We start from the raw sequence: 15,075 nt of genomic DNA, 5'->3' as shown, positions 1-15,075 counted from the left end.
TGTGTGTGTGTGTGTGTGTGTGTGTGTGTGTGTGTGAGAGGAGGTCTTTGGAGCTGCTACTCTGCTCCCGGAGCTCCTTCCTCTTCTGCAGGAACATCCAGGTTATAATAATCCAGCTCAATGTCCTCCTGTCGGCTCGGCCTCCGCCCCCTGGTGGCCTGGAGAGATATGACAGCACACAGATGAGACTTCCTGCATCACTCCTGTTCAATAACACACACTGTTTCATTCAGTCAGTGGTGGAACAACAACATGTTTCAGTACCTCATCATTCAGTCAGTGGAACAACAACATGTTTCAGTACCTCATCATTCAGTCAGTGGAACAACAACATGTTTCAGTACCCTATCATTCAGTCAGTGGAACAACAACATGTTTCAGTACCTCATCATTCAGTCAGTGGAACAACAACTTGTTTCAGTACCTCATCATTCAGTCAGTGGAACAACAACATGTTTCAGTACCTCATCATTCAGTCAGTGGAACAACAACATGTTTCAGTACCTCATCATTCAGTCAGTGGAACAACAACATGTTTCAGTCCCTCATCATTCAGTCAGTGGAACAACAACATGTTTCAGTACCTCATCATTCAGTCAGTGGAACAACAACTTGTTTCAGTACCTCATCATTCAGTCAGTGGAACAACAACATGTTTCAGTACCTCATCATTCAGTCAGTGGAACAACAACTTGTTTCAGTACCTCATCATTCAGTCAGTGGAACAACAACAGGTTTCAGTACCTCATCATTCAGTCAGTGGAACAACAACATGTTTCAGTACCTTATCATTCAGTCAGTGGAACAACAACATGTTTCAGTCCCTTATCATTCAGTCAGTGGAACAACAACATGTTTCAGTCCCTCATCATTCAGTCAGTGGAACAACAACATGTTTCAGTACCTTATCATTCAGTCAGTGGAACAACAACTTGTTTCAGTACCTCATCATTCAGTCAGTGGAACAACAACTTGTTTCAGTACCTCATCATTCAGTCAGTGGAACAACAACATGTTTCAGTACCTCATCATTCAGTCAGTGGAACAACAACATGTTTCAGTACCTTACAGTAGAAGTAAAGGCCGACGGTCACCACCAGCAGCAGAGTCAGCAGCAGGACGACGGCTCGGATGATAAAAGGTCCTGGATCTGATGGAACAGATGGACAGCATCACATCAAGAGTCAGCAAACACTCTGTAGAGACCTGAACCCTGAAGCCACTTCAGCATGGAGACTCCTCTCTCTCTGATGTGGCCTCTGGAGAGACTTTAATATGTGGCCTGACATGTTTCCAGACCGTAGGAGAAGCTGCTGTATCTCTTACATCCAGCAGTCAGTACTCAGGTCAAGACTCTAATGTAGACTAGACTTCACTGGAGAACCAACCGAACAGTGAGGAAACACAACAGATGAAACAAAGAGGCCTTTTGTGCAGGAGACCAGGACCATAAACCCAGACTGAAGGAGAGGTTCTGGTCCAGGTTCTGCTGGATTCGTGTTGTTCTGAATTTTCAAGTCATTTGGATAAAAGTGAAAGTCAAATCCAATGTAATGTAATGGGTGTGACTGCTTCATGGACCGGTTCATAGTAAAACACCTTACTCTCAGATAACCAGCATTATTATATATATACTTTATAAAGCCTTATAAAGTGTAACAGCTCACCTGTGGCGGAGACGGAGAGCAGACGGCTCTCAGAGGAGAAGTTATGAGAAAAAACAAAGAGGTGATAAACACAGCTGTAGCTTCCTTGGTGGGCGGGCTCTGCAGAAGGAAACAGGAAGTGGGCAGAGTGATTGACAGCTGGCAGTGAGTAGTAGTTGTTTGCTGAGTTGATGGAGGTGAAGTTGAGCTGGAAGGAGCCTCCTGGGTACTGAGGCTGGATGGAGCAGCTGATGGTGAAGGTGGAGCCTCTGAACACCTGGAACCCCTGCTGCTGGGCCCCGGAGACCCCGTACATGGAGGACACAGAGATGTTTGGCTGAAACAGCAGGTCTGGAGAGAGAGAGAGGAGGAGAGAGAGAGAGAGAGAGAGAGAGAGAGAGAGAGAGAGAGAGAGAGAGAGAGAGAGAGAGAGAGAGAGAGAGAGAGAGAGAGAGAGAGAGAGAGAGAGAGAGAGAGACATTCACCTTCAACAAAATGGCCTCTGAAAAAGGACCTGACTAACAAAGGGACAGATGACTTGGATGGATGTCACTGTTCGGCTTACCTGAGCAGGTGAGATTCAGGATGTGGTTAGAGTAACCTGGTTCTGCACACTCCCTCAGAGCAGATCCAGACTGAACACAGTCGGAGCTGATCAACCACACAGATCTCTCTGAGGACTCTTTTCTCCATCCCACAGAAACAGCAGAGCCACAGTCGAGATCTTTGCAGGCAACACCTGCTGTCTTCAGGGTCCTGAGAGAGTCATAGCCCCACACTGGTCTCCATTCTCCCTGATGTTTCACCTCCAGGTCTCCTGCACAGCGACTCTCTCCTCTCACCAGTCTGACCGGCTCTGGAGAGAAACAAGAGAGAGATCAGAGAGAGAATAAAGTGAGTTTGATGAGAACAGAATGAACCAATCACAGCTCCTCTCTACCTGAGCAGGTGAGGCTAACAGCTCTGCCAGGTGAGCAGGTGTTTCTCTCTGAGGCTGAGCTACAGTCCAGGAGAGCAGACTCATGGCCTCCACACTGGAACTCTTTGGTCCCCATTGGAGCCTCCCCTTCTCCATAGAGCGCCCCCTGGAGGACTGAAGGAGCCCCACAGCCCAGCTGCCTGCAGACCACCTGAGCATCCTGCTGGTCAAAGTCAGCCTCACACACTGAGGACCAGGACGGGTCAGACTGGTTAGACTTCACCTCCAGTCTACCTGAGCACAGACTGGTCCCATTCACCAGCCTGACAGAGTCTGGAGAGGACAGAAGATAAAACACAGAGAGGTCAAAGACACACATTCTCACTCCCAACTCGTTCTCTAGTGACGTTATGTCAGGATCCCTTGGCGTTACTTTCTAACGCAGTGGGGGGCCTTTTAGCGTCGAGTTTCAACTATCAGGGAGTCCCATTGACTTGCATAGAGCTCCCTGAACGTTGGTAATAGACGAGTTGAGATCGTGGAGAAATGCTCTCCACCGACCCATTCTCAGAGCGTTTATCAACCTTTTCTAACTCAATATCAAGCCACACTTATTTTGTTGCTGTCAGTTATGGGGAGAGTAGGGGCTCAGAAAACTGACATCTGTATTGTTTCATCGTTTTTTCCTTCTAATGTTGTATTCTTTTCTAAACCACACTTATTTACTCAACAATAAGACACTATTATCCTTGTGTTTATTTATTTGTTTGATTGTATAATGTTGACTTTTGGAGTCCGTCAGGACCGAGAGTTGGAGCAGCTCATTCTGAAGCTGTATTTTTTTTACTGGTTATTTTTCATTTCAAAATAAGAGTTCATTCACATTAAAGACAAGAAATATAAATAACACTTCCATTAAGAGCCAGAGGCTTAAAAGAAAGACACAAAAGAATGAAAGAGGCATTAAAGAGCTTACTTAAAGGTCCCATGTCATGGCCATTTCTACTGATCATAATTCCATTGTTGAGGTCTACTAGAATAGATTTATACTGTGCAATTTTCCAAACTCACATTGGTTTCTCATACAGCATCTCTGTATAGTATGTGTATTCACTCTCTGTCCTAAACGGCTTGTTGAAGCTCCTGCCCCCCCCCCCCCTCCCTGCGAGTCCAGTGTGCTCTGATTGGTCGGGACGTTGAGAGGCTCGTTGCTGCGATCTGCTGCGAGGAGCGGAAACCTGTCCGCTCCTCGCAGCAGATCGCAGCAACGAGCCTCTCGGCGATACAGCGAGAACAAGCGAAACTCATCCTGAGCACACACAAACACTCACAGCCGAAGTAAAAACAATAAGTGTGGCTTGATATTGAGTAAGAAAAAGGTTGATAACGCTGTGAGCATGGGTCTGCGGAGAGCATTTCTCCACCATCCCAACTTAGTAGCCCGAAAAACGTTTACCCATTTAAACAGTCGTGGTAGATACCTTGTTTGTTTTAAACCTCATAAATACACAAACAACAATGAACAGGTTGTGTACCCGAATCTCCCGCTGGTTCAAACAAAGTAGGAACAGCATCGTTCTTCAGTGCCCTACGCTGTACATATCCGGCATGAATCACTGAGAGGTTTGGGAAGCTTTGTTTCGTGAAATGCTGGCAGAGGGTGTGGCCTCTGGGTATTCACACGTCACAGTACCCAGGAAGAAAATGAGAAATCTCCAACGAGGCGTTTTGGGGAGGTCTTTTCTGTGTTAGAGTTTTACTCGCTACAGGGTGTACTTTCAGGGTTTTGACTCTGCAGACCGTTTACATGCATAAAAACCTTCATAACACACAAGGGGACGGGTAATAACCGGAAAAGCATGACATGGGACCTTTAAAACAAAAAAAGGATGGCTTGCTACCTTTCCATTAACAGCAGTGTATATGGTTTTACCCAAAATAATTATTATATGAACCAAATCAGATATTGAAAAAGATTCAATATTATCAATATAAAATTAAATGTGACATATTTCGAAGGCATGAATATCCAGTAATTTAAGCAACAACCAATCCCTCACATTAAACAAAAAATAATTTAGAAAAAGGGCATGAGAAAAATTATGTTCCAATGATTCAATTTGTAAATTAGAAAAAGAACATGGGTCTACTTCGATTGTAAAACACGTTTCAAAATTATGCCCACATAACTACACACTGATACCGGTTAGAAAAAAAATGTTTTGATGCTTTGACAAGTGTGCAGACAAGACGGCAGAGGAACACTTTTAAAATGTTGTCTGCATGGAGATCAGGCTTGTCACATGCTGGCCCTGGCTGATCGCCTCACTCCCTCACCTGTGTGTTTTCCTTCCCTGTTAATCACCTGCCTGGCCTCAATGAGCCTCAGCTGTCCCTACATTTAATAATGTATTTATGTTTAATAATGTATTTATGCTGTATTTGTTCTTAAATGTCTTTTGCTTTTAATGTGTAAAGCACTTTGAATCGCCACGTGCTGAAAAGTGCTATATAAATAAAATTGCCTTGCCTTGCCTTAATCCCTACTCCTCTCCTGTGTATTTAGTCTGTGCTGTTGCCTTGATCATTGCCAGTTCGTCTTGTCTGTCTAGCAGGAAGTGCTCCTAGATACTCTCCTAACGTATGCTATAGTTCTAGCTGTTTAGCATTTGTACCAACTTAGTTGGTTGTTTTTCGTTGCTTCCAGTCTGTACATTTTTGGAACTTTGCCTGTATTATTTTGCCTTTTGGATTAAACGCTTGACTAAAGACCTTTTTTGCCTGGTTGTGCTCTTGAGTCCTATTTTTGCTTGTGCCCGTACTTGTGCTTGATAAGGCTAAGCTAACATGTAGCTGCTCCGTCCAAACTCACAACAACGTCACACAGACAGAAATAAAGCAGTGACTGTAGTCTCTATGCCACAGACAGTCTGTGGTTTGTATATTTATAACTTTCTCCAGTTTCTGTGTAACAGTTGTAAATATGCAGTGGTGTTTAGTGTTAAATAGTTATTTGTAAATCATTTAGTATAATCACACAAATTCTGTGTTTTGTATTTAATAATTCTGTGTTCTTCATTTATTAAAACGTTAAATTACTGACTAGGTTTGAAATCAGTGGGCAGAACCTCCAAAATTCAGTCACTGTACACAGAGGATTATTTTTGTGGGGACTTCCCCCTTCATATTGTGTCCCTCACGTTTCCTCTTCCATTTTTGTGAATGTGTTCCACGTGAGAGGAGTCAGGGTGAGGGAAAACTAATGTAATAACTTGTAGTGATCACTAATTAACTAGGTTACATAATTCACTCATGGAACTACAGGTTGGGGGTATTGTTTCCGCACGGACACATATGTTGTTGACTGTATTTATTGTGTGCCCTCCTTGCTTCTTTCTCTTCTTCCCGGGCTGCGACCCGACAACATGTCCGTCTCTGCTGCTCATTAAAGCACCACTTTTCACCTTCGATGCACCGCCTCCGACTCCTATCTCTCGGCACTACATTGGCTGCGCTAGCTAACACGGCTAGTGTTGAGCCCCGCGCTTTGGCCGAAGAACTAGCCGGTTCTTCCTGGCCGCCCGGCGATTTACCCCTGAGGTGCTGGCCACTACACGCTGCGGCACCTTCCCTAGTGGGGGCACGCCGCCTAGCAGGGGCTCCGGGGCCGACGACGACGACTGACGGCCGTCGAGGACGGCTAGCCACGACAGCTAACGGCTAGCAGCTAGCGGCTAACGACATCCGATTGTTAGCCCCTTTTTTTTTGTGGTGCCGGAGAGGAGGTTCGATCAAGTCTGGTCGGCCTCGTGTGGATCCTCTCACAATTTCGCCCACCTGTTTTTGATCGTGGACAGGACGACCTTTTTGAGTTTTTTCTGGTGCCTGAGAGGAGGTTCGACCATGTCTGGTCGGCCTCGTGTGGACCCTCTCGCTTTTTCACCACCTCGACGGCGGCTTCGGACGTCGCCCATGCCTTCTTCGGCCCGTGGGTGGCGCGCTTCTGGACCCCGTCTCGCCTCGACTCTACGGTTTCGATCGTCGCCCATGCCTTCATCGGCCCGTGGGTGGCGCGCTTCGGGACCCTGTCTGGCCTCTTCCCTCGTCTCGGCGGTTTCGGACGTCGCCCATGCCTTCATCGGCCCGTGGGTGGCGTGCTTCTGGACCCTGCCTGGCCTCTCCTCTGACCGCGACTCACGGTTCGCCTCGACGGCGGCGTCGGACGGCGCCCCGTCTGGCCTCTCCCCTGTCCACGGCTCCTTCCTCCCGGGGACACGGCTCCTTCCTCCCGAGGACTTCGTACCCGCCGCCGCTGTGCCTTCGCCTGCGGCCGGGCAGCGCTCCTCCCTGCTGGGGACCACCGGGATATTCACGCCCGTCCCCACGTCGCAACACAGCGACCCTGCTTTCTGCGGCCCCCTGACAACGGCCCGTTCCGGCCCGCCCCCCACGCCCCGGTGGGGATGCCCTCGCCCTCGTTGGGCCCCTACCCTCTCCTGCGGCTCCCTTCCGACGGCCCGTTCCATGGCCCGGCCCCGCCCTCCTCGGCCCCTGTGGTGCTTCCTCCCGGACGCGAGGATTGTGTCCATGGTTGAATTCTGGGGGGGCTTGTGTAGTGCTCACTAATTAACTAGGTTACATAATTCACTCATGGAACTACAGGTTGGGGGTATTGTTTCCGCATGGACACATATGTTGTTGACTGTATTTATTGTGTGCCCTCCTTGCTTCTTTCTCTTCTTCCCGGGCTGCGACCCGACAACATGTCCGTCTCTGCTGCTCATTAAAGCACCACTTTTCACCTTCGATGCACTGCCTCCGACTCCTATCTCTCGGCACTACAAACTACTGATTTGTTGTATATCTGTTGTCAGTCAGTGAATGAACGGAGATCGGCTCAACGGTATGCTGGCTCGGGTATCATCCTTCAACAAAAGAAACACAACGCAGACACCGCTAATAGACACGAGTTACACATGGACAGATATGAGGAGCTGTGAGCTCTCTGTGCTAACAGCTAATGGCTAACAGCTAATGGCTAACAGCTAACGGCTAACGGCCGATGTTCTTGTTTCCTGATTCAACATCAGTGATGTCAGACTGAGATCCTCACTGCTGATTGGCTAACGCGACACAGCGTCAGGCAAATTTCACTCAGAAGATGAAAAAATGTAACTCTCATGAATGACGCAAGTCGCGTCAATAGCATCAGTCGCGCCGCTGGCGCTAAACTGCGACGTTCTGCATCTTTCCATTGACTTTACATGTAATTGTGACGCTCAAAGTTTCACATTGCGTCCGGTGTGAATGTACCTTAACAATTAGCATCCATCTGTTCACCCTTTTACTGGGTTTTCAAACAATAAAACATAATCTGCAGATTCCTCTCTTCTAGTCCTTCTGCTCAGGTACCCAAACATCTTTGCTCTCCACACAAAGACTTTTTTTTTTCTTTTTTTTCTGAGAATTTTTGAAAACCAGAATATGACTCTGTTAAGAAGATGTTTTAAAAAGTGAAAGTGATAGGGTCTGGACCGTCTCCATGTAAGGAACCCCCCAGGGTGAAGGACTCCATGTGGTGTGGAGATACTGAAGAGCCCGGCTGAGCTGATCAGAGCTGTGTTCAGGAGGTCTTGGTGCTGTTATGGTGGAACCCAAAGAACCTGCTGGTGGAACCCAGAGGCTCAGAGAGAGGTGGAGCTGAAGAAGGAGTCCTTTCAGACTGGTTGGCCCCGGGGACTCCTGGAGCAGCACACATGTTTCATATACACACATCAGGGAGGGACGTTTGGAGACAAACAGTGTTTCCATATTCACTGGGAACTACTGGACCCTTTAGAAGATGTGAGAGATGATGTCATTGGTGGTTTCACTAATGGGCTTACCTGAGCAGGTGAGACTCACGATGTTGGCAGCGAAACTTGCTTCTGCACACTCCCTCAGATCAGGTTCAGACTGAACACAGGCAGGACTGATCCCCCACACATATCTGGGTGGGGAGAATATCTGTCCTACAGAAACAGCAGAGCCACAGTTGAGCACTCTGCAGACAACACCTGCTGTCTTCAGGGTCCAGTAACGTTTAGGGTTAGGGTTATAGCCCCACACTGCTCTCCATTCTCCCTCTTGTTTCACCTCCAGGTCTCCTGCACAGCGACTCTCTCCTCCCATCAGTCTGACAACAGGCTCTGAAGAGAAACAAGAGAGTGATCAGAGAAAGAATAAAGTGAGTTTGATGAGAACAGAATGAACCAATCACAGCTCCTCTCTACCTGAGCAGGTGAGGCTAACAGCTGTGCCAGATGAGCAGGTGTTTCTCTCTGAGGCTGAGCTACAGTCCAGGAGAGCAGACTCATGGCCTCCACACTGGAACTCTTTGGTCCACATTGGAGCCTCCCCTTCTCCATAGAGCGCCCCCTGGAGGACTGAAGGAGCCCCACAGTCAATCTCCCTGCAGACCACCTGAGCATCCTGCTGGTCAAAGTCAGCCTCACACACTGAGGACCAGGACGGGTCAGACGGGTCAGAGTTCACCTCCAGTCTACCTGAACACAGACCGGTCCCCCCCAGCAGCCTGACAGAGTCTGGAGAGGACAGAAGATAAAACAGAGAGAGGTCAAAGACACACAATAAAAGAGATGAAACAATATTTCAGATTCAAACTGGACTCAGTTCCAACATGAGTTCATGATGAACAACAGAACACTTCTTTACATCAGCACAGACTGCAGGTACCCTCACATCTACATCTGATACCCTCTAATGCTGCGTTCACACCGGACCTGCGAAGATTCACATCGCTCTAGTTGCTCGAGTTTCACCGCAGCTGTCAGCTGTGTTTACTCGCGTCATTCAAACAGGACGTGCTGGCGAGGAGGCGGGACGTATCTCCATGTAAATACTATGGTAGATACAAACAACAACAACATGAACATATTTTACAGGGATTTAATTCTAAAACATGTTTCAAAATGATGCCCACATAACTACTGGTTAGAAAAAACATGTATTCATGCTTTGACAAGTGTGCAGACAAGACGGCAGACGAACACAAAATGTTTTCTGCATGGAGATCAGGCTAAGCTAACATGTAGCTGCTCCGTCCAAACTCACAACAACGTCACACAGACAGAAATAAAGCAGTGACTGTAGTCTCTATGCCACAGACAGTCTGTGGTTTGTATATTTATAACTTTCTCCAGTTTCTGTGTAACAATTGTAAATATGCAGTGGTGTTTAGTGTTAAATATTTCTTTGTAAATCATTTAGTATAATCACACAAATTCTGTGAATTGTATTTAATAATTCTGTGTATCATCCTTCAAAAAAAGAAACACAACGCAGACACCGCTAATCGACACCAGTTACACCAGAGGCCTGTACTACGAAGCTGGTTCAACCTAACCTGGATATGTTGGAGTTAGCCGGTTGGCCCAATCCAAAACATACGCGCTCTCGCTAAGCGGTCCTACGACGCTGGTTATCAAGTGGATCGCTCAAGCCAGCCGTGTCCTATCTAGTTAGGTGCGCGTTCACATGAAAGGGGTGGTATTTGGAGCATTCGACCAATCACAAACATGGACAAGCGTACTGACAGCGCAGCGTCATACTTCCTGAATGAAAAGTGAACTTTAATATTAGTCAAATATGAAGAAGTTGAACTTTAAACATCCATGACTTAAACACTTTATCCAGGATAAAAGCCACATAGCTGCACCTGCAAGGTGAATACAGCTGGTAAAAGAAAAAGCGTTTGAATGCGACCAAGACACGATCTGACTTTAATTACATTTGACTCGAGTGTTTCGTCAACTTAATGTGTTGCTTAAAATAATACTTCTGCATACAGTATGTGACACTGTGAGTGTTGCACGGCCAGATACGGCTCAGCTGACTCAGATAAGGAAATATATGATACATTATGATGTGATGTGATATGAATGATAATGGGACACATCGACGTCTGCACTCACAGTGCCGCGGACTGTACGTAATGTTACTCTGATCCGGTTACTTATGTTGTGGCAGATATTTAAGTAAGCTTTCTTAACGCTAATGTTATAATAGTCAGATTGCTCTGAAGATGGGAGGTGATATTCTATTCATTTTCACGTTCACACAGTCGGTTGATTTTTGCCCGGCCGTCTTTCCTGCAATGGCAATTTTTCTGTATTTCCTCTATCCTGTAATATGCAGGGATGCAAACTCATCAGGTATAAAAAAGGTGACAAGGATCCGAGCCCCCCGACCCCACGGAATATCGGCTTTAAAATTAGGAATAACAGAGGATTTTAGCATTCAGAACAACTAAAGAAGCAATGTTAATAATAACAGAAACGCCAAAGAGTCACATCTAATAGAAATATATAAAAGCATTTATTTTAATTGTGTAGCAGTCAGTTTATAATTTTGGCAGCACTGTTGAGCATTTTGAAAATGTATTTTCATGCCTCTGTGCAAGGCTTAGTCTTTCTATCTTTATAGCCAGTGGTGTAAAGTAACTAAGTTCATAAACTCAAGTACTATACTTGGGTACAATTTTGAGATACTTGTACTTTATTTATGTATTTCAATGTTTTGCTACTTTGTTCTTCTACTCCTCTACAGTTCAGAGGTAAATGGTGTACTTCTACTCCACTACCTTTAGTTACTTCACAGATGTGGATGAATGATGTGAAATATAATCAAGTGTTAAATCAGACTTTAGTTCCACCTGGAGTAAATCCACAAGCTACCCTGCAGTATACAAAGTCATTCAAACTAGCTGCACCTTTACCAGCTTTGAGAACACTTTAATGATCAATCATTATAAAACATATCATATATATTATTCTGAAATGGACCAATCTGCACAATCACTACTTTTACTGTCGCTACTTTCACTATATTTTGATGATAATACTTTTATACTTTTACTTGAGGAACATTTTGAATGCAGGACTTTTACTGAAACAGAGTATTCCTACACTCTGGTACTTCTACTTTTACTCAAGTACAAGACCTGAGTACTTCTACTTTTACTCAAGTACAAGATCTGAGTACTTCTACTTTTACTCAAGTACAAGATCTGAGTACTTCTACTTTTACTCTAGTACAAGATCTGAGTACTTCTACTTTTAATCAAGTACAAGATCTGAGTACTTCTACTTTTAATCAAGTACAAGATCTGAGTACTTCTACTTTTAATCAAGTACAAGATCTGAGTACTTCTACTTTTACTCTAGTACAAGATCTGAGTACTTCTACTTTTAATCAAGTACAAGATCTGAGTGCTTCTACTTTTAATCAAGTACAAGATCTGAGTACTTCTACTTTTAATCAAGTACAAGATCTGAGTGCTTCTACTTTTACTCTAGTACAAGATCTATACTTATACCACCTCCGTTTATAGCCTATGACTATTAGAAAACGAAGGCTAAAGCTAACGTTAGCAGATATGTTATGCTAGTTAGCTAGCTCAATGATAATATTGCGACAGGAACACTTTTCAGTGCACATCACGCTCTGCCGCTCCAACAGGGAGCTCTGCTCTGAACACCTGAACGGCCCGTTCTAACAGCTGTTCACCAGCGGTCCAGTCTGTGCCACAGTGACTCCGGACCACACAGTTAATATTAACGAACGCACCGTAGGTAATGTAGCTGCTGAAGCTAGACTCTCATCCCGGAGCAGCAGAGCCTTATTATACATCCATGAGCAGAGCCGACAGGCAGGAAGACTCGAGCACACAGCTCGCGCTTCATTATAATATATAAAAAAAGAACACCATGCGTGTCATGATGGCACATAACAGCTCGCTGCCGCAGATTACTCCGGGTCCCAGACCCCACCATACCCCAAAAATATTTGTATTGCAGATCTACATGAATCACACAAACGACCTATTTTGGATTCAAAGCGGCGAATTTCGCCGAAAGGTGACAAGTTTGCATCCCTGAATATGACTTGATCGCTTTAAACTCCGCACACGGAGCTCTGATTGGTCAGCAGGCGGTGCTTTCACTGAGTTGATCTCTTAGCCTGCAACCTAACCTCCTCCCGAGGAGGTTAGCCGCTCAGCATAAGTTACCATGGAGATCTAGCCCACTAAAAAGAGAACCAGCGTCGTAGGACCGGAGAGCCCGAGTTTTCCCTGAAGTCAGCCGGCTAAGCGAAAATCCGGCTTCGTAGTACAGGCCTCTGGACAGATATGAGGAGCTGTGAGCTCTGTGTACTAACAGCCAACGGCTAACAGCCAACGGCTAACAGCCAACGGCTAACGGCTGATGTTCTTGTTTCCTGATTCAACGTCAGTGATGTCAGACTGAGATCCTCACCGCTGATTAGCTAACACGCGACAGCGTCGGGCGAATTAGACTCAGAAGATGAAAAGATGTAACTCATGAATGACGCAAGTCGCGTCAATAGCGTCAGGCGCTAAACTGAGATGTTCTGCATCTTTGCATTGACTTTACCTGTAATTGCGACGCTCGAAGATTCACATTGCGTCCGGTGTGAATGTACCTTAACAATTAGCATCCATCTACCAGGTTTTCAAACAATAAAACATCATCTGCAGATTCCTCTCTTCTAGTCCTTCTGCTCAGGTACCCAAACATCTTTGCTCTACACACAAAGACTTCGTTTTTTTGTTTTTCTGAGCATTTCTGAATGTGTGATAGATGATGTCATTGATGGTGTCACTAATGGGCTTACCTGAGCAGGTGAGAGTCACAATGTGGTTAGCGGAACTTGATTCTGCACAATCCCTCAGAGCAGATCCAGACTCAACACAGATAGGACTGATTTCCCACACAGGTCTGCTTGAGGACTCCACTCTCTCTCCCACAGAAACAGCAGAGCCACAGTTTAGCTCTCTGCAGACAACAGCTGCGGTCTTCAGGTTCCAGAGAGCGTTAGCGTTCAATGTTCTCCATTCTCTCAGATGTTTCAGCTCCAGAGCTCCTGCACAGCGACTCTTTCCTTCCACCAGTCTGACAACAGGCTCTGAACAGAAACAAGAGAGTCATGTCGTTTAGTTGCTTGTAGCAGATGTAATATTTAATAATTATTACTAAAATAAAGATGTTGTATCATGAACCCCTAAATGATGATCCAAGCAATGACTGATAGTGATGGAAGGATGGAGTTACAGCTGGAAACCACCAGAGAAATGAGTACATCATTATTCTTGTCAAACTGGAGGTCTTTCTGAACCAGTGGTGGAAAGAGATCAGAACCAGAACCAGGTTTATCACCAGGTGGGTCGACATGTACGAGGAGTTTGACTTGGTGTTGTGGTGCAGACATTAAAGTCAAACTAACATTAAAAACACAGATAGAAAACTATTTAAGAAAACTATAATAACATGAACAAATATAGAAAATGTAGTATAATATAGCAGTGTTCACATTGAAATAGAATAGGAATGAAATATCCAATATATGCAGTAATAAAAAACAAGATATTGTGTACATTGTGTGCATTAATGTAAATTACATTGAATTACAAACTGGATGTAGTGATATTGTGTGGTGTATAATGAAACCAGATACCTGGCACTGTAAAAATAATTTAAAGTTATCTCCACCTTTACCGACTGCAAGACTGAGAGATGCTCTTGTTCATGGATCATTCATTAGAATCAGTAGTGATGAAAAGCTGTTGATGGTTTGTTGTGTGCATATCAAGAATATCCTGGTTCACTTTTGGTCATGAGCTGTTATTGGAACAGTCTTTAAATGACATGATGCCATGATGTTAAAAAAAAAAAAGCCGGCTCTTTTAAGTGAACGACGGGAGCCGGCTCGCACCCGCGAACGAGCCGTTTCTTGTTGTTGTTTTTTTTGTTGTTAAGTAATACAAGACGGAATGATATGATGATCTCCGCGCTACGGGTGCTCCGTGCATGCATGCAGTGACATGTAACCAAGGATTAGAGACTGTTGGATGCTGCTGTTTTGAGCATTGCAATACATTTATTTTCATTATGTTATTTATTTATGATTATCTTTAGGCTTAGCAAAGATTTGTTGTCAGTTTGTATAGGTGTTGCTATCTGCTTTTTTTTTTGCGTGGTTCTACAATCAGAGAGTTACAAGGCTGTAAATGCAATGAAAACAATTGGCCACAGCAAATCATTTATATTAAAAATGTAATTTTTACTTTTGAATACTTCAGTACAAAGGATGTATTGAATAATTTAAGTGATATATGTGTACACATATAGATCATTAGTCCAAACAGTGCTACATTTGATTGAATTATAAAAGGTATATTTCGCAGATAAATCTAGTAACCCCCGCCCCCTTAAAACCTGTTGAACCCCATCCGCCCGCCGGCGGGTGGAAAAACGCATCATCTGCAGGAAACAGCGTCTGAGGGCTTCTTAATATTTAATAAACTATGAATGTTTCATATCCATGTAACGGGAAGAAACTCAGCTAACTGATGATATGAAAGTTAATGTGCAAAAAAAAACACAAGACTAACGCTGAGCCTCTGGATTAGCCCTGAGCGAAAAAATGCTA

At 44.8% G+C, this 15,075-nt stretch overlaps 1 protein-coding gene across 1 annotated transcript in view; it reads right to left on the bottom strand.

Annotated features, from left to right (window-relative positions):
• The window catches only part of LOC117482632 (CD5 antigen-like), a 49,234-nt gene that overhangs the window by 28,646 nt on the left and 5,513 nt on the right, over nt 1–15,075 (bottom strand). The window contains exons 2-7 of the mRNA XM_034130788.1: nt 13,261–13,551; nt 9,028–9,149; nt 8,451–8,751; nt 2,587–2,898; nt 2,212–2,502; nt 1,668–1,997 (exon numbers count right to left, since the gene is read on the bottom strand). Coding sequence (XP_033986679.1) covers nt 1,668–1,997; nt 2,212–2,502; nt 2,587–2,898; nt 8,451–8,751; nt 9,028–9,149; nt 13,261–13,551 — 1,647 coding nt within the window. The remainder of the gene's footprint in view (nt 1–1,667; nt 1,998–2,211; nt 2,503–2,586; nt 2,899–8,450; nt 8,752–9,027; nt 9,150–13,260; nt 13,552–15,075) is intronic.

Source organism: Trematomus bernacchii, unplaced genomic scaffold, assembly GCF_902827165.1.
Source record: "Trematomus bernacchii unplaced genomic scaffold, fTreBer1.1, whole genome shotgun sequence".
Lineage (NCBI taxonomy): Eukaryota > Metazoa > Chordata > Actinopteri > Perciformes > Nototheniidae > Trematomus > Trematomus bernacchii.
This window is presented reverse-complemented; position numbering and strand designations above follow the sequence as displayed.